This window comes from Pipistrellus hanaki (genome assembly GCF_964339955.1).
Source record: "Pipistrellus hanaki genome assembly, chromosome: 4".
In the NCBI taxonomy this organism is placed as follows: Eukaryota; Metazoa; Chordata; class Mammalia; order Chiroptera; family Vespertilionidae; genus Pipistrellus; species Pipistrellus hanaki.
The window spans coordinates 93,211,135-93,238,115 of NC_140506.1; the positions used below are offsets into that span (position 1 = coordinate 93,211,135).

The 26,981-nt window shown below is 59.6% G+C and overlaps 1 protein-coding gene across 1 annotated transcript; it reads right to left on the reverse strand.

Moving 5' to 3' along the window:
- Window positions 1–326: 326 nt before the first annotated feature.
- On the reverse strand, window positions 327–26,981 carry CAPN15 (calpain 15). The gene is made up of 13 exons (XM_084880526.1): window positions 26,705–26,981; window positions 16,257–16,536; window positions 6,391–7,837; window positions 5,051–5,259; window positions 4,788–4,971; window positions 4,488–4,711; window positions 3,616–3,741; window positions 3,385–3,537; window positions 2,798–2,959; window positions 2,416–2,648; window positions 2,173–2,339; window positions 1,912–2,090; window positions 327–1,845 (listed from the first exon to the last, which is right to left on the reverse strand). The coding sequence occupies exons 2-13, from the start codon at window positions 16,436–16,438 to the stop codon at window positions 1,668–1,670; spliced, it is 3,444 nt and encodes a 1,147-aa protein (XP_084736652.1). The 5' UTR covers window positions 16,439–16,536; window positions 26,705–26,981; the 3' UTR covers window positions 327–1,667.

The following is a 26,981-nucleotide window of genomic DNA, read 5'->3' on the forward strand; positions in this document are numbered from 1 at the left end:
TTCCTCATCGGCCCCCATGCTCCACCCGCTCCTGCCTGAGGACTGATGACCCCAGAAGGCACCCCAGAAAGATGGCTCTGGGAAAAGCCGCCCCTCCGTACTATCCCGTCTGCGTGCGGCCGAGGCCTGTGGGGACCAGCCTGCCGACCCCCACACGTCCGGCCCGCCCTCTGGACGCTTGCTCTTTTCTGGGTCAAAGGCAGCTGTGAGCAGGTGGCCCTAACAGCTCCTTGTGAGGGTGAACTCTGGTACCAGGAAGCCACCCCACCATCACGGGTCCTGCACATACAGGCGGGGGGCGGGTACAGACAGAGGAGGCGGCAGCATTATAAAACAAAACATTTCATTTGGTCCATCAGAGCCTGAGTCTGGAAACACCATGGAGGATCATCCTAGGGGCGGGGCTGGCTGATAAAATAGTCTCTGTGTCAGAAGAGCTGGCTGTATGTACAGGGTTAAAAATATTCACAGCTCGAGAGTAAAAGGAGAAAATATAAAGGAGGCCCAAAGGGGAGTGTAGTGCTTCCTGGTGTTTCTCCAGTTGTAAACCCCCCGCAAACCCCAGGGGAGTGAGGGGCGGTGGGCAGAGCTGCCCCCTGCCTGGGGGCGGGAGGGCAGAGGCCAGGCGGCCCCTGGAAGCTGGCCTCAGGTGCACAGGCAGGTGCAGGACTCTGAGCAGCCATGGGGGAGGGTGGCTGGGAGGCTTCTGAGGCAGGGGAGGCGCTGGGGAGAGCCACACCTCCCTGTGTGTGCCAGACGGGGCTGGCCACGACTTCTGTTTGGACCCTGGTCTTCCTGGCAGAGGTCAGTGGTGCTGAGGACAAACCACCTCACCAATGGCAGCTCCTGACCTGCGGCCCCCGGGGCATGGCTTCGATCCTGACTAGTGGTCCAGGAATTGCATAGTGTCGCCAGAGGGGGCAGGCAGCTAGGACCCTCCCCATCCCTGGCCCTGAGCCCATGGCCGCCAGGCACCTGCCTCCTGGGATACACTGCTGGGATTCCAGGGGCCCCTACTTGTCTTGTGGGGGTCCAAGGGGTGGGAAGATGGGCTCTTGAAGCAAGCTGGGGACAGGAGGCTCATGCCCCACAAGGGGCTGGTCCCTGCTCACACTGGGGTACTGGCCTCTGACCCCCACAAGGGGGTGGTCCCTATTCACACTGGGGTCCTGGCCTCTGACCCCACAAGAGGGTGGTCTCTGCTCACCCCGGAGTCCTGGCCTTTGACTCCCACAAGGGTGGTCCCTGCTCATCCTGGGGTCCCAGGCTCTGATCCCCACAAGGGGGGATGGGGTGGTCCCTGCTCACCCTGGGGCCCCAGCCTCTGACATGCCCAGATTTGGTTTTGCAAATGGAGCTCTTGGCTGCCTCACACAGGCAGGAGGCCCCAGGCCCACAGGAGAAGGGCGGCCACACCTCAGCCCTGGCAATCTGAGCCCAGCCTCGAGGCAGGCTGGTCAGAGGGCTGGCGCAGGCCCCTCGCGCTGGAAGCGGGTGGAGGTATTCTGCTTGGCGGCGGGGAGGCCCAGGGAGGAAGGCCCGGGGGGAGGTCTGCTCTGTGGCTTGCAGCTCCCTGGGTGGGGTCCTGAGATTCTGGTTCAAGCATCTTCTGTTGGGGTCTCCCTCCTAAAGTGCATGTGGGAGGCAGGCAGGCGGGGGCAGGGCGGTCACAACGGCCGGGGCGTGTGCAGGCCGGCAACCTCGGGCGTGAGGGGGGGGCTGTGGGTGCCCTTGGAGGCGGTCCAGTCGCTGAGGAAGGCCTGGGCTGCCTTGCGGTGTGCCAGGCGGTGGGTGATGGAGAAGCCGGCGTTGCCCTCGAGCTGGGACAGGATCACCAGGACCTGCCTGGGGGAGGGGGCCGGTGAGGGCCAGCGGAGGCCAGGGAGGGGGCGGGGCTGGGGCGGTGCCCACCTGTGCAGGGGCGGCACGCTGTCCTGGGTGCGCAGGCTGCCTCGGGTGGACACCACGTTGAAGCTGTCAGAGCAGTCACACTGCACGTGCAGGTAGGACTTGGGGTGCCGGTTCTCCACCACCACGATGAGCCCCGCCCAGCCGTGCGTCAGGTAGTAGCAGGTCATGCCCTCACGTCCCTGCAGGGACAGGGCGGGTGTGGGTGGGGTGAGGCCTCCTCCTCCGGCCCCGCCCCTCCCCCCGCCCCCCTGCCAACCGCACCTCATGCCGCTCGCCGCGGCTCTCCGTGAGCAGGATGATGGCGTCTGCCAGCGTGGTTGACTGGGCCTCCACGGGCTCCACCATGACCAGCCTTGAGCTGTACACAGCCAGCACATGGCCGGGCGGCTCCAGGGAGCAGCGCGGAACCCCTGCTGAGGGGCTGGAGGCTGTGGAGGGTGTGAGTGAGGGGGCCTGGGGCTGCGGTGGGGAGGGTCGGGGATGGGGCTCAGGGGGCCACGTTACCTTGTGTGGTGGCCAGTGGGCCCGGCGTGGCGGGGCTCCAGTGGTTAAAGGCACAGCACACCACGGCATACTCGCCGGGCTCCAGCATCACGTCACAGTTGACAAACTTCTTGACAGCTCGCTTGCTGTGGGCCAGCAGGCGGCCCAGGCTCAGGCGGCCACCGCTGCCGAAGGAGGCTCGGAAAACCAGGACGCACAGGTCCAGGAGGTGGCTGTCAGCAGAGTCCGCGCGCCTACGGCCAGACCCAGCACCTGCTGTCTGTGGCTCCACCGCCCCACGGCACCACCCCGTCCCGTTTCCACAAACCCCCAGATCCGCGTGCCCACCCCAACCAGTGCTCTCGTCCCTCACCGCTCCCCCCACCCAGCACAGCCCCCTCACCTGCTACCCTCCTGGAAGAGGGCGAACTCCAGGGACGCACGCTCCAGCACGGTGAGCGCCGTCACCCCGACGGGCCCGCTGGCCGAGCTGGGGAAGCAGCCCTGCACCCGCACCTCCTGCCAGTCCGAGTGCACTTTGCAGATGTCCACGGAGTCGAAGTACCTGAGCAGGGAGACAGCCCACTGAACAGCTCCAGACACGGGAGCCGTTCCCAACAGGAGTCCAGGCACCTCCCTAAGCTGCTCTCCCTTCCCAATCTCCGCCCCTCTGTGCCCTGGCCACTTCTGGGGACCAATGTCCTAAAACCTTGTCCTGGCTGTTGCCCACGAACACCACTAGGAGGCCCCATGCCCAAGGATGACCCCGAGAGGAAAGAGTCCTCAGGGCAGAACCCAACTCCCACAGTCTCTCTCTCACCCACCTCCGCCTCAGGTCTGCCAAGGGACAGGCCAGGCTCCCCAGTAGGACATACTGGGGTCAGGGCAAGGGAGTGAGGGAGACAGGTCAGCGGGCCGAAGTGAGGGTGGCTAGAGCACAGGGGGCCGTGAGGAAGACCCCGGACGCCCCCTGCTGCGGAGCCCAGGTACCTGATGAAGTCGCTGTACTCCATCCAAAAGACTCCTTCGCTGCTGCCGTGCGGCATGAGCTCACCACGCAGGTGTCCCGGCCAGTGCGGCCACTCGTCCGACCAGCTGCCGTTCCAGGAGAAGCGGCCCCACGGGTTCCGGAGGCGCAGGAGCCTGCGGACCACGGGGCTGAGGGCCACGGCTGCCACCACACGCCCAATGCCCCGGCCCCCACGGCCACCCAGCGCCTACCTGGAGCCCTGGACATCGCGGACGTCCAGGACGGAGTAGGCGTGGCGGGGGCGCAAGCCCAGGCTCTCGTAGGCAGCATCGTCCACCTTCATGTTGCCTCCCCCACAGGAGGCGCCCATGAGGAACCTGCGTGGGCAGAGCGGCCTCGCTGACCGGCAGGCTTGCTGACCAGGGGTTCTTAGTGATGGGCCCTTAGCAACAGGAGCCTCCCTCACTGAGGACGGCTCACTCGCCGGGGGCCTCTGCTACCTGAGGGAGGGGCCCTGCCTGCCTGCCTGTGGGGGAGAGCGGATCCCAGGAGCACAGGAAAGACACCCAGGGCCTGCTCCCTACAGTGGCCCCAGAGCTCCCAGCGTTTGGGCTGGGCGTCGGGAGGCCTGGGCCCCATCAGCTCCGGGCCACACGTCCTGAGGGGATGGGGCGGTGGTAATGCCTGCTATCAGCTGAGAGCAGGGGGTCTCGGCACCACGCCATCTCTCCCGGGCTAGGATTCTGTGCCCTTACAGCCACGCTGGCCAATGCCTGCCAGGTCTCAGAAGGCAGCCCACCCCCACCAGGTGCCTCCACCGGTGTCCAAGCAGGTGCTGATGGTCACCCTGGCCCAGGTCTGATCAGCAGTATTCTGCCTGCCGCCCTGGACTGGCAGGTGGGACCCATGAGCCAGCAGCGGGAGAGGACAGGGCTGCAGATCAGGCCTTCTAACTACCTGTGGTCAGCCCACACTGGAAACATCTTGTGAAACACAGGCTGCTGGTCAGAGGGTACTTGCCCCTGAGTAGCCCACCGCTCCAGGCCCCGGCCTGGCTGTCCCCTTGCCTCCTCTTTCCTCTCCTCCCAAAGCTGCTGACCGCCGCAGCACCCGCCCCTCTTACCCAGCCTCCTTAGAACTCAGCATTTTGGCCCAGATGAGGTCAGTGTCAACAGGTTCCTCTCGGGGGTTAGTGGAGCTGACCTGCAGCGCCAGGCTCTCACAGGGGGCCCCGGTGAGGGTGGCCAGGCCTTCGATGGCGCGCCCTGCCTGGAGGGCAAAGTAGGAGCCGTGCAGCTTGGCCAGCGCCTTCTCAATGAGGGCCACCCACAGCTGCTTCCGCTGGGCCTGCAGGGAGGGGCCGAAGTCACGAGGCCCACCGAGACCCGCCACGCGCCCGCCCCGCGCCCGCCCCCCCTACCACCTGCGAGAAGAGGAGGAAGCCGGCCTCGTCGCAGGGCAGCATGTCGTCCACCAGCACCGTCGTCCACGTGCCGTCCTTGCAGAGCCGCACCTGGTAGGCGCCCTCCGCGCACAGGCTGCGTGTGACCATCACCCGCTCCACCAGGTCCGGCCGCTCGGCCAGCACGGCCAGGGCGCTCAGGAACCTGCGCAGAGCCGGGGCCTCACTGGGAAGCACGGCCAGGCTGTCCCGCCTCCCGGCCTGGGCAGACACCCCAAGCTCACCAGCAGTTGCCCAGCAGCCCCTGTAGGATGTCTGAGGGCCGGAGGGTGTGGAACACGGACCAGGAGGCGCTGTGGTCCCTGAAGACGGAGCAGTTGATCTCGTGGGGCCGCAGCCACTGCCTCACGCGCTGCTGGACGCTGTCGCCTGCAGGGAAGCCCACAGACTCGGGCCCGGGTGGGAAGCTGTCATCCACGAAGTTCACGCTGTTCTGCAGAGACCAGAGCCACACATGCTCAGCTGAGTGGGGCCGCCCCAGGCCTGAGTGCACCTCGCTCCACCTGGCAGGCCAGGACAGCACCTGAACATGCTACCTGAGTCCCAGAGGAAAGGGGGCAGGTGTGTGCAGCCACCCTGACCTGTGTGGTGAGCCCAGCTGTGCAGGCATGGGGGACGGTAGCAAACCATGTCATTGAAGCCTGGCGACAGGTCAGTGGGAGGTGTGTATGCCCCGAGGAAATGGTGACGCCACCAGCCTGGAGGCTGCAGACGTGGAGGGCATGGGGCACAGGGAACTGGGGCAGCATCGCCAGGTAGTCCATGGCCCGCCACTTAAAGGCCCCAGGAGGAGAGGTGGGAGGGCCCAACCGGGATGGGGAAGGCAGGACCCAGGACCAGATGGGCCCTCCCTGGTTTGGCTCAGCGGATAGAGCATCAGCCTGAGGACTGAAGGGTTCCGGGTTTGATTCCATCCAAGGGCACATGCCCCGGTTGTGTGCTTGATCCCCAGTGGGGGGCGTGCAGAAGGCAGCCGATCCATGATTCTCTCTCATCATTGATGTTTCTGTCGTTCTCCCACTCCCTTCCTCTCTGAAATCAATAAAAATATATTAAAAACGAAAAAAAGACCAGATGGGCTGTCAGGGTGGGCGACTGGCAGTGTCAGGGGCAGCAGCCCCCCCAGTTGGCCTGAAGTGACACTACCCTGGGCTCAGGCCTCCCACAGCTCCAAGGGCAAGAGAACCCCGAGTTCCGGCCACGCCTCCCCAGCTGAAGGGAACAGCGCTGCCTGCTGACGTGAAGCCTGTCCCCACCTCCCGTGGCTTCAATGTCTGTGGGAAGTCACAGCCGAGAGGGGTCAGGACCAGAGACTAGGCGGCCAGGGACTCTGTGGGCAGACAAAAGGGACAAGACGTGGATAGTGGGGGCCAGTCGCACTCAGGTGAGGGGTGAGGGGTGCCAGGCGGATGCTCAGAGCTCGGGGAAGAGAATGCTGCCTCTCTTGCCGCTGGTCCCTCCCTCTCCGTGGCTGAAGAAGGCGGGAGGACAAAAGGCACAGAGAGAGGCCCATGGGAAGGGGAGCATCGGCCCTGGTGGTGGACACGGTCCCGAGGGGACTCACCTCCCGGCAAAAGGCCACGATGTTCTCCCAGAGGGCCTTGGCCTCCCCCTCATCCGTCTGCCGCCGCTTCTCCACCAGCATACTCTCCCTGCGCCTCAGGGGCACGGCCCCCCGGCGCTGGGCCTCCAGGAGCTGGGGCGTGTGGCAGGCGGCACAGTGTTTGGCCCGCGGCCCGTTGAGCAGCGTGCAGGCGGGGCAGGCCCACTGGCCGGGGCGCTCGGGGGCCTCGGGGAAGAAGCGGCCGGCTCTGTGGGCAGCGCAGGGGCTGGGCTTGTCGGCGCTGCAGTCGGGGCAGCGCACCGGGGGCTCGCTGTGCTCCTGGAAGCCGTGCAGCTTGGAGCAGCCGCACACCGTGCACCGAGGGGCCACCGTGGGGTTCTTGAGCGTGCACTTGGCGCACGACCAGGTGGTGAAGTCGGGGCTGGAGGGGCTGGCGGGCGTGAAGCGCACAGTGTCGCCGGCCAGGTCAATGACATCGCTGCCCGGAGCGGCGCCGCAGGCTTCGCACAGGCTCGAGGGGCCGGGGGCCGAGCAGGAGCTGCAGCGGTGCAGCACGGAGCCGGCCTCGGCCTCCTCCTCCTCCAGGGCGCTCAGCCGCTTGCCTGCCAGCCGCTCTGCCAGGCGGGAGGCCCCAGTGGGAGTCCACCCTGGGCTCTGGGGGGGCCCCTTGAAGCCAGCAGGGGGTGAGGGCTGGGCGGCCTCAGGCACCGGTGGCTGCAGCTGGGGGGGTACCTCCCGGCGGCTGCGAGGCACGGGGTTGTTCTGTAAGGTGGGCAAGAAGGGGCTGAACGGTGGCAAGCGGGGCGGCTCCTGGTCAGCAGCAGAGGGAGGGTCGGCCTCGGCACCTTCCCCCGGCTGGGGTGGGGCAGGTGTGATGTGGAAGCCGGCGGGGGCCACGACCTCGGGGACCACCAGAGCCTCGGGAGGGATCCTGGGCAGCGAGAGTTTCCGGGGGCCCCCGCAGGCAGAGCAGGAGCTGGCGACGGGCGTGTTGTGCAGCGTGCAGCGCGGGCAGGCCCAGCCGCTCCCGAGTCCTGCCGCCCCCTCCTCCTCCGCGGGCTGGCCCGCCGCCGGCTCCATGGCCACTAGTTCTTCTGGCTGCGCTGGGCCCGCCTCCTCCTTGCAGCTGCCCTTGGGCTCCACCAGGACGGTGGGCGGCTTGGACAGGACCCCGTTGATGACTGGCAACAGGGAGGTGCCAGGCACGGGCTCTGGGGCGAAGCCGCACACCTCGCAGGCCTCCTTGCCCAGGAAGTTCCGGAATGTGCATCGGGCGCAGGGCCATTTCTGCTCCTCCACGCTGAGCCGCAGGATCTGGTCGAGGTCAGGCTTGTGCCGGGGGGCCTCACAGATGGAGCACTGGCGCTGGCCGGCCGGGTTCAGGAAGGTGCAGCGCGCGCAGGACCACTCTCCCACCGTGGCCATGGACCCGGGCGAGGGCGTGTGGCTGCAAGGGAAGGCCCCCGTCAGTGGAGGCCCACGGGATGGCGCCCGCGTCGCCACCTGGGATGAGGGGGGTCAGGCCAGCGGGATCTGGGCCTTTCTGGGCTGTGACAGACAGCAGGCCTGTGAGGGGCAAGGACTCTGAGGAGTAAGAGGCCCCCCAGAGCCTCTGAAGAACCCCATAGCTCTGTCCTCAAATCCTTTCTGGAGGGGTGGACCTGCGGGCACAGAGGAATGGGCTGAGCCACACCATCTTGGTAACCACAGGGCCCTGGCTGTTCAGTCAGGAAGGAGCAGGAGAAAGGGCATCAGCCAAGCGCCCAGAGTGAGCAGCACGCCCTGAGGCGAAGGCATGCATGCTTTCCTCCAGGTCAGGAACTCCACATGCTAGCAACACTGCACTGCAGGTCTAGCCAGAGCAATTAGGCAAGAAAAAGAGATAAAAGGCATCTAATTGTAAAGGAAGAAGTAAAACTATCTCCGTTTGCAGATAATATAATCCTACACAAAATCCCAAGAATCTACAAAATAAGAAAAGAATGACTAGAGCTAATAAATGAATTCAGCAAAGTTGTTAGGCACGAGATCAACACACAAAAATCAGCCGTATGTCTGTGCCAGCAGTGACCAATCTGAAAAGGAGGTTAAGAAAACAATACTGCCCTGGCCAGTGTAACTCAGTGGTTACAGTATCGTCCCATGTACCAGAGGATCACAGGTTCAATTCCTGTCAGGACACGTACCATGTTTCGAGTTCAATCCCTGGCCGGGGCTTGTGCGTGAGGCAACCAATGGATGCTTCCTTCTCACACTGATGTTCCTTTTTTTCCTCTCCCTCTCCCTTCTCTCTCTCTAATCAATGAAAAAGCATGTCCGTGGGTGAGAATTAAAAAAAGAAAACAATACCTTTTAAAAATAGCACCTAATAAAACACCTAGAAATAAATTTAACTAAGGAGGTGAAAGACTTGTATTCGGAGTTACAAAAATTGCTCAAATTAAAGACCTAAATAAATAGAAAAATCCTATGTTCATGGATTAAAAGACAATATAATTATGACAATACTACTCAAAGTGACCTATAGATTCAATGCAATCCCTATCAAAATCCCTACGGCTTTTTGTTTTTTGCAGTCATTGAAAAGTTGTTTCTAAAATTCACAATATATTACAGGAGCCCCCCAAGTGGCCAAAGCAATCTTGAAAAGAGGTAGAAAGTCGACAGGGTGGTACTGGTGTAAGGACAGACTATATGCCTATACTATATGGTTTTTATGACCAATGGGACAGAATGAAGGGTCCAGATATAAACCCTCACATATGTGGTGGAGTGATTTTTTAACAAGGGTTCCAAGACCATTCAATGGGGAAAAGATAGTCTTTTTAACAAATGGTGCTAGACAATTAGATATAAACACTAAAGAATGAAGTTGGGCTCTTACCTCATTGTATTAAAAAATCAACTGAAAATGGACCAGTGACCTAAGTGTAGGAACAAAAGCTGTAGAACTCTTAGAAGAAAACACAGGTAAAATTTCATGACCTTGGATTTAGTTGACATGACACAAAAGCAGGGACAAATAAAGAAAAAAATTGGACTTCAAAAAAAAAAGTGAAAAGACAACTTGCACAATGGAAGGAAATATTTTCAAACTGTATTATCTGATAAGGGGCTTGGTCCAGAATATGTAAAGAACCCTTAAAACGAAACAACAAAAACAACCTCTTTTAAAAGTTCACAAAGGACTTGCATAGACATTTCTACAAAGAAGATACACAAATGGCCAACAAGCACATGGAAAGATGCTCACCACTAGTTATCAGGGAAATGCAAATCACAACTCCTGACACACCACTTCACACCCACTAGGATGGCCAATATCAAACCTGCAGGTAAGTGCTGCTGAAACTGGATAAGCTGGAGCCCTCCCCTGCAGTGCCGATGGGAATGCAAAATAACAAATAGCACAGCAGCTATGGAAAACAGTTCTTCAAAAAGGCAAGCTGACCTACCATATGACCCAGCAATTGCACCCATAGGTCTCTATCCCACAGAAGTAAAAAGTAGTATTCTACACATATACATACACACACATTCTATTATAATAGCCAAAGATGGAAACAACCCAAATGTCCACCAATGAATAAAGAATGAAATTCTGACGTATGCTATAACATGGATAATCTTGAAAACATGCCAAGTGAAAGGTGCCAGACGCGAAAGACTACATGTTGTATAATTCTATTTACAGGAAACGTCCAGGACAGGCAAACCCATGGAGGCAGAAAGCAGACTGGTGGCTCCAGGGGCTGGACAGCAGTTGTGTGATGAAGATGTTTTGGATCTAGGTAGAAGTGATGGCTGCGCACTATGAATTTACTAAGTAATTTATTGTTTACTTTGAAACAGTTTTATCACGTGAATTTCATCTCATAAAAAAAGCTTGAGTCCATGAGGAGAGGGCAAGGGTGTGCATGGTCATCTCCAAGCTGGCTCCCAGCTGGCCCTCTGCTTCTGGAGTTTCCTGGCTGGGAGCCAATCCTGACACGTGCTGAGGGATACAAGTATCTGACCACAAAGTGAAACCTAGCAGAGTTCGCAGCACCCACTGAGTCTGTCCCTATGCCAAGGCCCTTGGACTGACCGTCTCCAGCCACGGGCAGTGATCCATCTGCACTCCAGCAGCCCCTGAGCTCTGTGGGGGCTGAGGACTCTCCACTCATCTGCCCACTTGGACCACTGCTGGCCCAGTTCTGTCTGGCGGAGGTTCAAGGAGGCAGCTCAGTGTCCGGAAGCAACATGCAAACCCTCTTCCTCTCGTAGCCCGTGTCCCAAGGTGGTGGGGCCACGGTAGGCCCCCAGAGTGGTGGTGGGGGACAGGCTGCCGAGCCCGGGGAGAGCGAGTGTTTGTGGGGATATCCAAGCAAAGAGGGGGGAAGGGGCAGGGAGACCAGTGTCCTGAGCAGCCTCAGCCAGACCTGAGAGATCCTGTGTGCAGCAGGGCACTGCCCTTCTGAGACGGATGGAGAATGGCCAGGGGGGTGGGTGGGTGGGTGGCAGGGGGGATATGCACCTGGGTGTGGCTATAGAGCTGACAACACTCAGGGTGGGCTCCACCCCCCCTGGAGCTTCTATCCCAGGAGGCCTCTGGCTGTGCAGCAGGGGGTAGGGGAGCTGCTGTCAGACATACCAGGATGGGTTTCACCTCAGGGGGATGGCAGACCCTCAAGCCCTGGTCCTGGAGCAGGGCCCCCAAGGTAGCCTTGCACCACAGGCCAGGTGTGGCCAGAGGACACAGTACCCCAAAAGTTGCCAGGCCTGAAGGACAGGGAGGTGGGAGTCCGGAGACCTGCACTTGGCTCCCAGGACCCTGCTGGGGGTGCAGAGCAGGGCAGGGCACCCACCTCCCACCCTCTTAGGGGTCTCCTTGCACAGCCTGCCCTGAGAGCTGCTTGGAGCCTTGGAATGCAGCTCACGTTGCTGGGTGGGTTCTTGGGCATCTGGCCTGCCCACCTCCCCCAAGGCTGGGCCTCGGCTTCTCCCGGGGGCAGAAGGCACTAAGGCCCACAGCAGGGCAGGTGGGCTGCCCCCGAATGGTTCATCCCACCCATTCGGGGTAATAGGTCTGAGGGGAGGGTGAGGCTGACCCCCTTAACCTGCCTCTCAAGGGCTAACCTGGCCTCAAGGGGGTGCCCAGACACCACAACACACACTCTCCTACACGGCTGCTCTGCTGGCCAAAAAATCAATTGTTCTCTACAACAAGGCATGAACCTTGTCTTCTAATGCGAGACTCACATCAAGCTCTTTTGGTTCAGGAAGAAAGAAAACTTGCCTCTTCAATAACAAATAGAAAAATCCACCCTGGGCAACACGACTGTTTCCCAAGACCCAAAGCGAACTCTGTGAAGCCGCCTCCTGTGGACTAGGCCTCGGGGTGAGCGATGGGCACCAGCACCGGCACAGGGGCCTGGCCACGGGCCAGCTCAGCTTCAGCCCTGGCTTCGGTGCTGTGTGAACCTAAGAAATCTGCCTGGATACCTCTTCCAACTGCTCCTCATCAGAGAAGGGCCCATAGTCAGATGTGGCATACCGTGTTCCCACCGCACCACACGCACACACAGGCCGGGGCCCAGGCAGCCTCCGCCCACCCCCAGGCTCAGGGGATGGTCACCCGTCTTGCGCACCCCACCTGGCCTGGGAGGTCTCCAGAGAAAAGCCAGGACCCTCCCAGGACGCACGCCTGCAGGTCCCAGGCACACTGAGCAAGGACAGCCTTGCAAACACTGGAGGGCACAGATCCCAAGTCCTGTTCACTGTGTGACCCACCCGCTGGCCAGTCCCTGGCCTGGGCCGGCTGCGCACAAGGCAAGGTCTGTAGGTCCTGGACAGCACCCGGGTCAGGGCAGGTTCCACAGCTGTCCCGGGACAAGAATCAGGAAGGTTTTGTCTGGAGTTCAGAAAAGTTTCAATGAAAACGGGGCCTAGAAATCCAATGTAGCCCTGGGGAAACTGAGCTGGGCAGCCTCTGGCTAGAAGGAGGCTCTGGAGATGGTGCTGGCCCAGCTGCAGGACTGGCACAGTGCTCCCTCCCCGACAGCAACCCACACCTTACAGCTCACACCCATCTTGGTGCCATCGGTGGTGAGAAGTGGCTCAGGGGTCAGTCAGTGATGAGTGATAGAGGGACGCTGAGCAGGGGAGCAGTGTGGCCGCCCTCGAGGCCACCCTGACACGTCTGGGGCGCAGGAGACACTCAGCGAGGCCCAGAGGCGTGAAATCCCTGGAGTGTCCAAAGGCGAGGCCAGACCGCCAAACAAAGCCTAGAAATAAGAGAAGGATGGGCCCTGGCCGGTTTGGCTCCGTGGATAGAGCATTGGCCTGCGGACTGAAGTTTCTTAGAAAGTTAAATACAGTACAGCCAAACTGGCCAGGGCCCAACTGAAGGGTTCGATTCCAGTCAAGGACATGTACAGTGGGGCGTGTGCAGGAGGCAGCTGATTGATGTTTCTCTCTCGTCGATGTTTCTCTCTATTCCCTCTCCCTTCCTCTCTGTAAAAAGTCAATAAAATATATTAAAAAAAAAAAAAAAAAAAGGTTTGGAACCTGGAGTCAAACCAAACTCTCAACATAAAATGTTCCCAAGTTCCACGACACTCACTCAGAGGCTGAGTCATTGTGCTCCAAGTCACAGAAGCAATCACTCCTGGGGAGGAAACTGGCTGCCCGAATTCCTCCTTCCAACAGGAAGACCAAGGGAAATGGAACACTGAGACAACTGTCCTGAAAAACTCAACAACAAATACCTTCTCTACCCTCATTATCCGGGTCACCAACACCCACTTCTAAGTCAAAAGGGAAGCTAAGGAACTGCTCCTGGGGCTCTCTGTGAAGCCCACCCAGAGCCCAGGACATGCATGTTTGCAGGGATGTGAGCAGCCCCATCCTGGGAGATGACCTTTTTGCTTCCCTGGAAAGCTGAGAGCAGTAAGTAGTGTCCACACACAAGGCCAAGCCACTGAACCTGAGGCTGGGCTCCTGGCAGACCATGCCAGGAAGTCCGAATTGTGGCGGCACAATCCCGGACACCCTGCTAATTCCAAAACGTGCTGGGGCCTCATCTGCAGGCCACCTTCAGCCGGCCTTGGATCATCTTCCTGTCTCTGTGCTCCAAGGGAAGGCCCAGAGCCTGAACACAGCCCATGCTCCCACCAAACGTTTGTTTGTTTGTTTATTTGTTTATTTATCTTTGTTATTGATTTCAGAGAGGAAGGAGAGGGAGTGAGAGATAGAAACATCAATGATGAGAGAGAATCATTGATTGGCTCCCATTTGCACGCCCCCTTCTAGGGACAGAACCTGCAACCCGGGCACGTGCCCTTGACTGGCATTAAACCTGAGACCCTTCAGTCCACAGGCCGAGGCTCTATCTACTGAGCCACACTGGCCAGGGTCCAATAATTCATTAAGATGAATAGCTCCTGGGGCATCAAAGTTCCTGCCCCAGACTGGCAGTCTGATGGGCCACGCCTGGCTCTCTGCTCCAGCACTGCTATGGGGCTCTCCTGGCCAAGGAGGCTGCATGCTGATGTGGAGGCAGTTTCTTAGATTGAGAAAGGGCAACCCAAGTCACCAGGCAGTTGGTTTAAGGGTGTGAGTCAAGGTCCAAAGTCTAACACACACACACACACACACACACACACACACATGCGCACACTCAGTGCTCGCAAGGCCTCAGGAAACTGCCTGGCAAACGCCACAGGGTCCACAGCTCAGCTGCTGCTCACCCGGGGGTCCAGCCTCTTTCCCTGGGATCCAATAATTCTACTTTTACCAACTTACCCTAAGGAAATAAGTGAAAGTAGAAAGACGTGTGTGGATAGATGGACATTTGAAATGATACTCAACATCGCCAACCATCAGGAAAATGCAAATCAAACCACCAAGAGACACCACCACCTCACACCCACAAGAAGGGCCAGGATCAAAACCATGGATGATAAGTGTTAACTAGAGCTCTCTAGAGCTCTCTATGCTGGTGGGAATGCAAAACGGTATAGCTACTTTGGAAAACAGTCCAGCAGTTTCTTAGAAAGTTAAATACAGCACAGCCAGCATGCTCACTGGTTGAGCGTCGACCTATGTACCACGAGGTCACCGTCTGGTTCCTGATCAGGGCACATGCCAGGTTTCAGGCACGATCCCCAGTGTGGGGCATACAGCTGATGTCTGTCTGTATGTCTGTCCGTCTGTCTGTCCATCCGTCCGTCCATCCATCCATCCATCCATCCATTCATCCATCTATCTTTCCATCTCTGAAGTAAATAAAAATATACTTTTAAAAAGTTAAATATAAATTGGCAATAAACCTCAGAAATTCCATCCCAGGTATCTACCCAAGAGAAATGAAAACATATATCACCCAAAAACTTATATACAAATGTTCCGAGAAGCGCAATACATAAAAAACAAGGGGAAACAAACCAAATTCCAGCAACTGAGGGATGGGTAAACAGATGTGCTACCCGGACAGCGGAATACTATGCAGTCATAAAAAGAATGAAGCATTAACACACGCTGTACATGGACGGACCCTGAAAACATTAGGCTCAGTGAAAGAAGCTGGACACAGAACACATAGGATTCTGCTGATGGGAAATTTCTAGAAAAGGCAAATCTGTAGACACACAGGAAGCCGAGTGGTGGTCTGGGGAGAGAGAGGCATTGCAAACAAGCAGGATCTTTGTGAGGCAGAAAGATGCTGAAAACTGGATTGTGGTGATGGTGGCACAACTCCATAGACAGACTAAAAACACCTGCACTGTATGCTTGTGAGGGGTGTATTTGATAGTAGTAAGTTATATCTCAATAAAGCTGGGACACAGAAATGCTCACTAGTGCATCATCAACACAGTAACAAGGGGATATTCGCTAAGAATTCACTGCACCTCATTCCCAGCTCTCACTAGTCCCTCCACCATCCTGCTCCTGGCAGTCTATTTAGACCTCAAGCCCAGTTCTTGAAGCTTCTAGGGTAACCTACAAGACCTCCACGACTCTCCCACGCAGCTCTGCTAACCCCTCCCACCTCCCAGATGCCTCCTCTGCCAGGGACTCAAGCCTCAGCTCCCATGCCATCGCACGTGTCTGGCCCCCTCCTCACGCCCATCAGGACCCTGCTTGCTGCCCACCTGGCAGGAAAGCCCAGGACATGCTTTGCGACAGGAAGAAGATATCTATGACCCATTGAACCCACGCCGGGGCCCCTGAGAGAGCAGGAGCTCCCCCACCTCTGCTCCAAGGTCTGCAGAACCCGAGTGTGTGCTGAGCACCGGGCACCCCTCACCCGGCAAGGCCTCGGGACAGGGTGAGAGGGCGTCAATGCCAGGGTGGGACACGGAGCCTGCCCTGCCCTCACACCAGTCACTCCAGCACCTCTGAGGGGTGATCCAACAGGCAGCCTGAGCTGGGAAACCTGGGCCAGTCCGGCCGCAGCCGGAGGAAGCTGGCATGTGAAGGCCTGCCCCTGTGGCACCACAATCCCGCCCCCTGCAGGCAGCCATGTCAGAGCAGGGGTGACACACACAGACGGGCTCCTGAGCAGTGTCCCCCAAACCCGGTGGGAAGCAAGCCAGCATTCTCAGCGCGTGCCAGCACCACCCAGGCCGGGGGTTGGCAGACTCCCCACCCGCCAGGCAAAAAGCCCCAGAAGCTGCCCCATCACAAGCACCAGACGGAGACCAGCCAGCTCCTCCGCCAAGCATGGCGCAGCCCCAGAGCCTTGCAGGTCTCGTGCCATTAAGGGGAAGCAGGTCAGCAGAGGACCCTAAGATATAGGGTCCCCACTTCCCCGCAAGCCCCTCCGCCAAAGGAGGGCGCCAGCAGAGCAGCACTCCCACCCCTGGGGCCCGCATCTTTCTTACCTTCGGGCCTGGGGGCGTGGGGTGTGGTGCTGCCGGGTAAGCAGGGCACTGCCCCAGACAGGTGCCCCGGGGCCGCTCCTACAGCAGCCGGCCGCTGCCGGGGGCCCTGGGAAGGATGGCCCCCCGGGGAAGCTGTGGTCCGACTCGGTCTCGGCGGCCAGCGAGGAAGCGGAGTTCCCCATGGCCCCCGTGCCGGCAGCCGCACTGAGAGCCGGGCCCGGTCACATGCGGCCGGAGCACGGAGGGAGGTGAGCACCCGCACGGGAGTCAGGGTGGCCGGCTGGTCAGAGTCACACGACAAAAATAACAGAGAGAATAAAGAGAAAGAGAAGAAACAGCATGACTCACAGGAACAAAGCCCCCAGGAATCCGGGAGGGCCGCCCAGGGCACGTGGCCTTGAGGCGGGAAGGGGACAGCCGTGGAGCGGAAGCGGAGGGCCCCCTGACCCACAGCAGGCACTCTGCACACCCACTCCAGGCTCCTCCACAGCGAGGCCCCACGGGGCTGAGGGACCGGCATCGACAGAGTGGACCCCCAACACGGGGCACACTGGGCCAGGAGCAGGGCTGCAGGTGCTCAGCCCCTGGACCCATAACCTTCTCTGCTCTTGAAAACCTGCATCAGCCCATCAGCTGCCACAGGGAAGGGATGATGGTGCCACCAGCCACTGGTCTCCAAAGACAGTTATCTTCAGTGAGAAGAGAAGGACACACTTTTGCTTTCTTGTGGAGGAAAGAATCAAGAGGACATTTAACCAAAGGAAGAGGAAAAACAAGGGGAGTGAGCACAGGGGAGCAGGTGCAGCCCTGCAAAGCCGGGCAGAGACCTGCACAAACCTGTACCCACTGCCCCCGAAGGAGAGCCGCCTGCCCCAGAGGAACGTCAGGGCCCCAAGAGGAGATGAGTGACGTGAGAGGCACTGGGAGGCTGGCCAGTGGCAGCCTGTCTCCTGCAGGGAGGCCCTACCTCCTCTGGCCAAGAGGAGGAATGAACACAATCCAAGAGCATCCACCATGAGACGGAGGTGGCACATCTCATTTCTTTCTTTTTTTAATATATTTTGTTGATTTTTTTACAGAGAGGAAGAGAGAGGGATAGCGAGTTAGAAACATCGATGAGAAAGAATCATCGATCAGCTGCCTCTTGCACACCCCCTACTGGGGATGTGTCTGCAACTAAGGTACATGCCCTTGACTGGAATCGAACCCGGGACCTTTCAGTCCGCAGGCCGATGCTCTATCCACTGAGCCAAACCGGTTTTGACGGCATATCTCATTTCAAATGAGGCAGGCCACAGTCAGGTTAAGGAAGATGCCACCCAGCCTCCCCTCACCCACTCGGCCAGGCTCTGAGCCCAGGTGGGCATCTGCTTGGCATCCAGCTGTGCAGGTGACCTCCAGCAGAGCCCCATCCCTAGGTCCACTGTTACCACCGCCAGCCTTCTCCCAGCTCCCAGGTAAGCCGCACGGTAACGGGGCCAGGGGCTGGAGGGACCTGGGAGTGCATCCTCGCGGGGCAGGCCTAGGGTTTGTGGGTGGGGCTGTGCCGGACTCCCTACACGAGACAGAAGCCGTGACCCCTACCCCATAAGAGCTTTGGTCAGACAGGCCGAGGCCCCCTGCAGCAATGATGTTCGCCCGGATGCCTTTTCTCCAAGGGACATGGGTGGGACACAGCAGCACCAGCCCTGACTGGCATGGTGGCCCCACAAGTCACCTGACACTCAGGCTTTCAGCACAAAACACAATACAACTGCTACACAAGAGAGTGGCAGACCCCCGTGGTGGTCCACAAAGCTGACACCATCCCTACCTGGCCCCAGAACAGTTGTCTGCTGGCTCCAGCCTCCAGGAACTGGAGTGTCCATGCAAGTGTCCAGGAGCAGCATGCAAGCCACAGAGGTGGTTTCCAATTCACCAACAGCCACGTAAGAACGTTACCACGGACAGGTTATGGGAATCTCGACAACGTACCTCACATAATCCAACACACCGAAAACATTACCATTACCGTCAGTATGAGGCCGGTGGAGCCATGCGGGAGTCCCGTGACACCATCGTGGGTCAAGGTCTTTGGCCTCCGCCTCCTGTGGTCCATGCCCATCTCTGCACGGACGAGCCACGCGTGCCGGTAGCTTCTGTGCTGGAGCCTCTGAGCAGGCGCAGAGCACACCACCAGGTCAGCTCCACTTCAGCCTGGGTCACTCAGATCACCTGTCTCTCTCATGATTACAAGTCGGACATCAGAATACGAACGGCCCCCCAAAGTTTAACCACCACTCCACACAGGAGCCCCTTGAGGAGAGAGGGCCAGGAGTTTCTGACACTCCCCTTTCGCAGCTCACCGGAGCAGGTGAAGAGCAGAGAGGGGAGGAGCAGAGACAGGTGAAGCCTGAAGTAGAGCCATGCCCAGCAGAGGTTCATGGAGCAGACGGCTCGTAACTGGGTCCAGGGCTGGTTTGTCTTTGACAAAGAGCTCTGCCTTTGGAGAACAGAGGACTAGGCAGTGAGGGGAAGCCTGGCCAAGAATGCCAAAACAGTGGGTGGGGATAGGGTCCACAGTGCCATCTGCAGCCAGGTCTGAGCCAACACCTGGCCATGCCCCGGTGACACCACCACGTGCCCTGATGCAGGTAGAGCCCGAGGGAAGCCGGCCCAGCGCAGAGTGAGGATGTGGCCCTCAGGTGTGAGGCCTCAGGCGCCAGGCTCCACCAGGAGGAAGGAGCAACGAGGCCTGTGTGGGCTGGACGTGCTGCCCAAAGTGCAAGCTCCCCGAGGACCACCTGCTCCTCAGCAGGGCCCTGGCAGCAGGGCAGCGAGCGCTCAGGCCTGTCACGGACAGCTGGGGGGTGTGCTGGTCCCCCAGACCTGCATACGAGAAGAGCAAGAGGCTCCTAAGCAGGGCCAGCTCCCTGAAAGCCGTTAGGAGACTCTGACCCTGCAGACCGGTGGGGGCAGGTGGGAGGCCTGCTGAGGGGTGGGCGAGGTGGCAGCTGCTCCTTGGAGGGCAGGGGCAGCACAGGCCCTTCCCTGGGGGCTTGAGGACAGAGGTGGCCTGTTCCAGAAGGGCCTCTCTGGGGATGACACCCACACCCTGTCTTGGCCCAAAGGGAGTGGGGAAGAGCTCCCCGGAGTGAGTCCAACACAGGATCACCCTGGCTGGGCAACGCACGTGGCCACAGTGTGGGCTCGGCGAACCTGAGGGTCCCACCTGCGTGGCGGTGACGTGGGAAACTCTGCCAGGGCAGGGTGGGTCTGCCCACGCTGCTGACTCCTCATCAGAATAACCGGGAAGGGAGCTTTCCCTGCTCCCAGGTGACGAGCCCGTGCAGCCTTCTCCTGCAGAACCTGCTCCTCCTCACCCCAGTGAGCGTGTGGCGAGACCGTCCGCCAGCCCTGCACTAGGTCCAGGGGTCGGCAAACTTTATTAGTCCTTTATCCCAGTGGTCGGCAAACTCATTATCCACAGAGCCAAATACCAACAGTACGATTGCAATGTCTTCTGAGAGCAGGAAACCGAGTCTGGGCATGGGCAACGAAGTTTCAATCGCACCATATTTTCGCGCCAGCCCGTGGTATTTTGTGGAAGAGCCACACACAAGGGGCCAAAGAGCCGCATGTGGCTTGTGAGCCGCAGTTTGCAGAGCACAGCTTTACTCCTTCATGTACCACTTCATTTATTCAGCAAATGCCCACCGGGACCCCGCTATCTCCCAGGCCCTGTTGTAGGCACTGGATCGGCAGCACTGGGGAGCTCTGCCGGCAGGGCGCTCACTTGTTGGCTGCTGTGTCTCAGGAAGAGCGTGATGTATAGAACACGCCTGCAGGCAGAGGCCAGAGAGCACAGATGATGGCAGCACCAGCCTCCTGGATTGTGCAAAGGGGCAGGCCTCTGAGACACGCACCTCAGGAGGAGCCAGTCTCCCAGAGCCCCGCCCCCACCGTCCTGCCCTCACTCAGGAGCTGCTGCCCCAGATTTAAACGGGCAGAGGCCCACATCTGGCCTGGGAAGCACGAAGGTGGGGCTGCCGCCGCCCCCAGAGCATGGGTGTGTGTTAACCCACAGGAGCTGCCTGGACTGTCCGCCAACCCCGTGTGAGACGTGTGCCTGGCATGGCACCCAAGATGAGTGTGACCCTGATGGGGTACCCTGTCTTAACCACAGCAGGTTGGATCCCAGTAATCACACACACACACACACACACACACACACACACCCCGCTCCCCACAGCTCTGTGGGCCCCTGAGGGTGCATGCTGAGACCTCAGCATGCGAGTTGCAGTCACCAAGTGAGTTTCCCTGCTCAGGGATGGGGCGAGCAGACACCAGAAGCCTGCAGCCATGGGGGCCAGCACCAAAGCTACCGGCCACAACCAGATCCCAATGGAGAGGGATTGGGATTTATGCCCTATTGTTCCAGCTCCCACTCCTGGGCTCCCTGAGTCCGTGTCCCCCCGTCCTGTTAAAGCTTATCAAGCCCTATCACCCCATCCTGCAATAATGGTCCTTTTCCAACCGTAGCAACCGGACGGGCCACCTGACATCAGCCCCGGGACGGGGCCCAGGACAGGGACAGAGGGAGAGTGGCCCACCCAGGGGCACCAAGCTTTTCTGGAGCATTGCTGCTTGTGCCCGGGATACCATGGCCACCACCCGCCGTACCCCGAATTACACCCACCAGACGTGAAGCCAGAGCTTGCAGGCAGGTCCCCGCGGCCTGAGGAGCTGCTACCAGGGCGGACACCGAGGGCGGACGTGAAGCTCTCGCCTGAGTGAGGGAGGCCTCTCGTCCCTACCAGAACCGGCTGGGATCCCACCCCGAGGCGCCCCACCCCAGGGAGGGCCCAGACTTTGACCTCCTGGCTCCCGGGGACTGGCAGGACAGCATTCTCCTGCTGCCATCTGTTCCTCCAGTGGGTTAGCAGCTCACCCACTGACAGCTCCCCTGGGGATGGAGGGCAGCAGGGCGGAGTCAGGGGATGGGCCCTCTGGGCACGGCTGCTCCATCGCAAGGGTGAGGGGATTGGGGGAGGAATACCAAAGGAACGACAGACAGCCCAGCAAAACAGGTCTGACTTGTGGTGTGTCTCTGAATGACAGACCACAGCCCCGAGCCTCCGCTGCACAGCGCTCTCGCGAGGCCATGAGAACCAGGCTTTGTTAGGGCAGGGGGCCAGGCAGAGGGGAGCAGGCTGAGGGGGGGCAGACTGAGGGGAGCAGGCTGAGGGGGGCCAGGCAGAGGGGGGCAGGAAGAGGGGTTCTGCAGAGGGGGCACCCACACTGCACTCCAGCCCCACCATCCACCGCTAGTCCATAGCCCCAGCGAACCCACAGCACCTGGAGGAGACGCACCCCCACCGGGAGATGGCTGAGCTCTCCATGCCCGGTCAGTGGCACAGTGAGCTTGCCAACAGCACATCCACCCAGAGGACATGCCCTTCTCCTGGAAGATGCTGGACTCTGGCCTTGGAACAGATCCAGCTCCCAGGCTCCGTGGCTCACGCCAGAGTCCACTGAAGGCCACGGTGACCAGCCATACGCTCCAGGCTTGGTGGCCACCGTGGCTTCTGTGCTGGGCCATGTCTTCACCCCAGGCCAGGCCACAGGGAGGACTGCCCCTCCACACACAGGGCCTGGACAGGGAACTGCCCTCAGGTGCCGAGAAAATTCCCACGTGGGAAATGGCCCAGGGACTATCCCCGCCCCCAACTTTTCAAAATCTTTTTATTGATTTTCAAGAGAGAGGAAGAGGGAAAAACATCAATGTGAGAAACATTGATCGTTTGCCTCCTATATGCATCCCAACCAGGGACCAAACCTGCAACCTGGGCGTGTGCCCTGACCGGAATCAAACCAGTGACCTTTCGGTACGTGGGATGACACTCACCCAACTGAGCCACACCGGCCAGGGCAGGACTCTTCCCTTTGAAGCTATTGATACATCTGTCCCTCACCCAGAAGAGACCAGAGGTCTCAGGGGGTTGACACGGCTCAGCCAGCTCCTCACTGACTAGTCCAAGGCCCTGACTCTCGATGTGGCAGGCGGGCTGTTCAAGACCCAGGGCCCAAGGGAACAGGGAAAGTGTCCACATGGGACAGGGCTCTGGACAAGCAGCCAGGCATCCACGGAGACTCACCAGGACCCAGGTCCCGGCACCACCAGGCGGCTGTAACTCCAAGCACTGCTGCAGGCGGGTGGCCCAGCCTGCCCCTCCTGTCCTCCCTGGGTGTGGTGCAGGGGCCCCAGGACTGCCTGCTGCAGCCTCCCCACTCTCACCTTTGCCCTCAGACAAACACCAAGGACGGCCACTCCCTACCCAAAGGGCCTGCCATCACCAACAGCAAAAGTCGCAACACTGCTGACCCCTGAGAGGCTCAGAACAAAAGCCGTGGGCTCCAAGAGTGTCACTACCACTTCCTGCCCCAAATACCTGCCCATCAGCCAGGCTAAAAGGCAGTCCCTCTTCCCCTCCGTCAAGCTCTTTAGTCCCTGAAGGTCCAGGCCACTGGCTCTCGGACAGAAGTCAGGGCTCCTCGCCCCGTGCCCCTCCCCGTTTCCTCGGCCCACCCTGAGCACCGCGGAGACTGCCCACTGACCCTGCCCACTGAGGACCAGGGGCAGGCAGACCGCTCTGCTTCCTGAGGCACCTGCCTTCTGGAGCGGAGACAGGCCCTCCCAGCCAGGCTCAGTGAGGAAGCTGGAGGTCAGGCCTCCGTGCCTCTGCTGTCTCTGGAGCCGTACATGGCCTCAGTGGTGCACCATAAAAAAGGAAACTGTTTTATACGGCTCCATCAGAGAAACCAGACACGCGCAGGATTTTAATTTCTGGTTACAAGTTCCATACTGGTCCAAGTCGAATACTGTTGTTGTTTTTGTTTTTTGTTTTTTAAAATATATTTTATTGATTTTTTACAGAGAGGAAGGGAGAGAGATAGAGAGTTAGAAACATCGATGAGAGAGAGTCATCAATCAGCTGCCTCTTGCACACCCCCTACTGGGGATATGCCCGCAGCTAAGGTACATGCCCTTGACCGGAATCGAACCCGGGACCCTTCAGTCCCCAAGCCGACGCTCTATCCATTGAGCCAAACCGGTCTCAGCAGAATACTGGTTTTAATGGGAAAAGAGAAGGTGCCAGACAAGCACTCTTGCTTTCTGGCACTCCTGTCATTTGTTTGCCAGGTGGCAGGAGCAGCCCTGGTCCAGGCAGCCCTGCTGGCACCCACCAGCCCACACCGCTGCATGGAGCACTGGAGCCTTCAGCTCACCCCCAAGGCAGGCAGAGGGGGGGCTCTCTGCAGCCCCCTCCTCTGAGCGGCAAGGGCTCCAGGACTTGCTGCCGTCCCTGCGAAGTGGCAGGAGCGCAGCGTCAGGCAGGGGCAGAAGGTCCTGGAGACTTTACCTGCCCGGGTGATCTTAACGCCAAAGCACAGCTTTTCTGAGAAGTGTGGCTGTGAGGAGGGACTGGCCGAGCAGGAGCTTCGGGTTGGGCTGTGATGACACAGGAGGAGCAGCGAGCTGCAATGGCTGCCTTCCTCTGGACGCAGACACCCGTCACAGTTCCGAGCAGCAGCTCCTGACCTGCTTTCCTCCTGATACCTGGAGCACCGTGCGGGCACACCCCCCTGCCCAGCCACCGGGGAGGTGGATGCAGCCCTGTAAGCAACCCGGACCTCGGAAAAGCCAAAGAGCAGGGCCCGGAGCCCCGCCGGAGGGTGACAGCGTCTGCAGGACAGGAAGCGCACACTCACTGCTTCCTGGGAACCCACACGTCCTCGCAGAGGGACAGTAAGTCGCTGACCTCTAGAGTAGCCCCTCCTGCGGCCTCTGTGCTGGGCTAGGGCACCTCTGTCCTCCACAGCCCCCGGCTCTCTGCACCCTGGCAACAGGCCTTGTCCTGGTGACACCAACGCAGCCATCTGCAGAGTCCCTGCTCAGACCCCTCCGCACACCACCACCTCATTGTGCATCATAAAAAGGAAACTGTTTTTCACACAGTCCTGCTGCCATGACCCACAGTGACATGATGAGGGGAGGCTGGCCAGGTCCCCAAGCCTGAGAAGTGGAGGCAGCCCAGCCTCAATCCACAGCCTCCTTGCAGTTCATTCAAAGAGGGTAGAGGCCAGGGAGTCTACTCCTCATCTCCAAAGAAGCCTCGGGGTGCCATCCCAGACGCCCTAGGAGTTCCCTTTGGATGTCAGGGCAGGGTGGCCACAGAGGACACGCACTGACCATCTAGTGTAGGGGTGTCGAACTCAATCAGAGAAGGGGCCAAAATCTAAAATCCAGCCTAAATCGCGGGCCGAATGGTTTACTGAACAGTCATAAACTGACAATGTCATAAACTGACAGCGGAGTGCAGTGATGACAGCGAGGTGCGGGCCACATTGCAAGGCCTGGCGGGCTGGATTTGGCCCGCGGGCCTTGTGTTTGACACATGTGATCTAGTGAGTGGGACCATGCTGGGCAGCCAGGTGCGGCGTCAGAGCCCAGCAGAGTGGGGAGGGGGAAAGAGAGAGAAGCTCTGTTCTGAGAGGTTTGGCAGAAGAGATTCAGAGAAATGAGATTATATTACCGCTGTGAGTCAGTCCCATGAGTGCTGATGCTGAACAATGGGCACAGATGGAACCAGAGGAACAGGTAGTGAGGACATGCCGGGCAGTCCAGGCAACACAGGGTGTGAAGAGAAGCTGGCTGTGCCAAGAGCCCCCGCAGAGTCCTGGGGCACGGGGTGCCCTTGCTCAGGATCTGGGTGTGAACTTTTAATGTCAGATGAAGACACCGTCAAACCCAGAAGACCCACCCCGCCAATCCAAACCATTTCCACTGACTCACGCCACCTGCCTCGCCAGCACCCTCTGTGCCTGGGGTGCGAGCAGCACGCAGAGGGCCAAACCAGAGGCTGCTCCCTCCAAAAGGCCATGATTGGGGGTAGTTGGTCCCGTCAGGCTCTTCACTGATCAGCTGGGACTCATGAATGACATGTGGGTTTGGGGGCATTTTTAGGGCCGCTCCTCAGTAAAATGGGGCTCACAAGAGTGCTGCCTATGAGACAGGGGCCGGAGAGCGTGGTGCAGAGGAGTGCAAAGGAGCTTCAGTAAATGGTACCACTGTCAAGCCAGCCACGTCTGGCCTCTCTGGTGAAGAAGGGCAGAGAAACCCAGAGTTTCCAGCATGACTGGGATAGAAAGGGTTCTATGCGGATGCAGGATTAGGGGGTCTAGTCACTTCCTGCTCTCAGAGCTCAGGTCTGGGGGGCTCAAAGCAGACACAAGATCAGACACTAAGCCTTGGGCCCAGCAGAACTTAAATCTGTTTGTCAGAAGGTCATGGGTCTGTCTGCTTAGGAAAAGCAGCTCCAGGGTTTTCAGGTGCAGAGGGAAGGAGGAGTGCTCGTCCTGGGGCAGACCAACCTGGGAGGAAGTGAGATGTGCCCATCCCCAAGGCAGGCGGCACTGCCTTCCTGCACTGCCCTCTTCCTGCAACGCCACCAGCCAGGCCAGAGCTGAGATCCAGGCTCCCCGTCCCTGAGGCTCTCCTGCGACTTGGACCAGGAAACACTATCTCTCACTTCACATTTGAGAAAGTCACTTAGAGAGGAAGGATGGAATTACCCCCCCGCCTGCCCAGCGTCTGGGGGCTGGAGATAAGCACTCTCCACACCTGACGGACACAGCGATCCAGATCTGGGCAAAGGGATCCCCAAAGGAGGAGTTCCTGGACGGAGCTCAGACCCAGTTCGGCACCAAGCTGAGCCATTTCCCCCAAGTTGCAGCTCCCTGGCCTGGTTTCATGGAGTTCCTGTTGTCTGCAGTCTGGTCCCTGAAAGCCATCCAGTCAGGGCTACGCGACCACACAACAGGGGTTCCCTCCTCAGGGCCAGAGGGTCCCTTTGTGGCCAACAGGAAGAACCGGCTCCGCCGGCAAACATTCACAGAGATTATCCTTTGTAACTTCCTCGTGCAGCTCCAGCGCCAGCCCAGGAGGGGAACAGAGAAGAGGAAGCGTGGGGTGGTCAGTGGGCACACAGGACGCGCCTGCGCACGGGCCCCCCATTCCATGGGGCGACCCCCAGGCAGTGTCCAGAGTCCTTGAGTGGGGAGGGCTGCGGGCACTACGCGGCACATCCCCTAATGTAGCTGAACCAGGACGTTGCCTGGAAGATAAGGGCACTCAAGGGCAGGCAGGAGCTGAGGCCGCCGGCTGTGTCCGCAGCATCCTGGGGCTGGTTTCCCAGTGACTAAGATGACCAGGCCCTCGTCTCCCCTCTCCAAGCAATGAATCCATCCCTGCCTGGGCTCTGTCTAATGCCCAGGAGGCGCCAGCGAAGCAGCAGGTTGACCTTCGCTGTGAGGCCGGCAGCCCTGGCGCTGAGAAGCGCAGCCCACCAGGCTCGGGCTCCGGCGAGGGTCCAGGCCGCGCCCCCGGCCCGGCTGGCTGGACTCACCTCTGCAACCCGGCGGCGGCGCCTCCTCCGTCCGTGCGGCCTGGGGGAAAGGGCCCCCGGCCCGCTCGCCCCAGCCGACTGACTTACAACTTCTGCCACTGGCCGCCCTGCCCCGCCGGCCCGCCGCGCTCAGTGGAGAAGCCGCCAAACGCCCAGACCCGGCTGGACACGGCCCGCGTCCGGAGCCTATCCTACGCCGCCTCCGTAGCGTAGCGCCGGGCCCGGGCCCCGCGGCTACGGCGCGCCCCGGGCGCACGCGGCGCTGTGAATCCCGCGC

Bases quoted from the DNA above. Each gene is read 5' to 3' on its own strand.
- CAPN15 (XM_084880526.1), bottom strand. From the start codon at position 16,438: ATGGGGAACTCCGCTTCCTCGCTGGCCGCCGAGACCGAGTCGGACCAC. The intron at 4,972-5,050 runs GTGAGCTTGGGG...GGCTCTGCGCAG, and splicing joins GGGCTGCTGGGCAACTGCTG to GTTCCTGAGCGCCCTGGCCG. The intron at 3,538-3,615 runs GTAGGCGCTGGG...CGTGGTCCGCAG, and splicing joins CGCGATGTCCAGGGCTCCAG to GCTCCTGCGCCTCCGGAACC.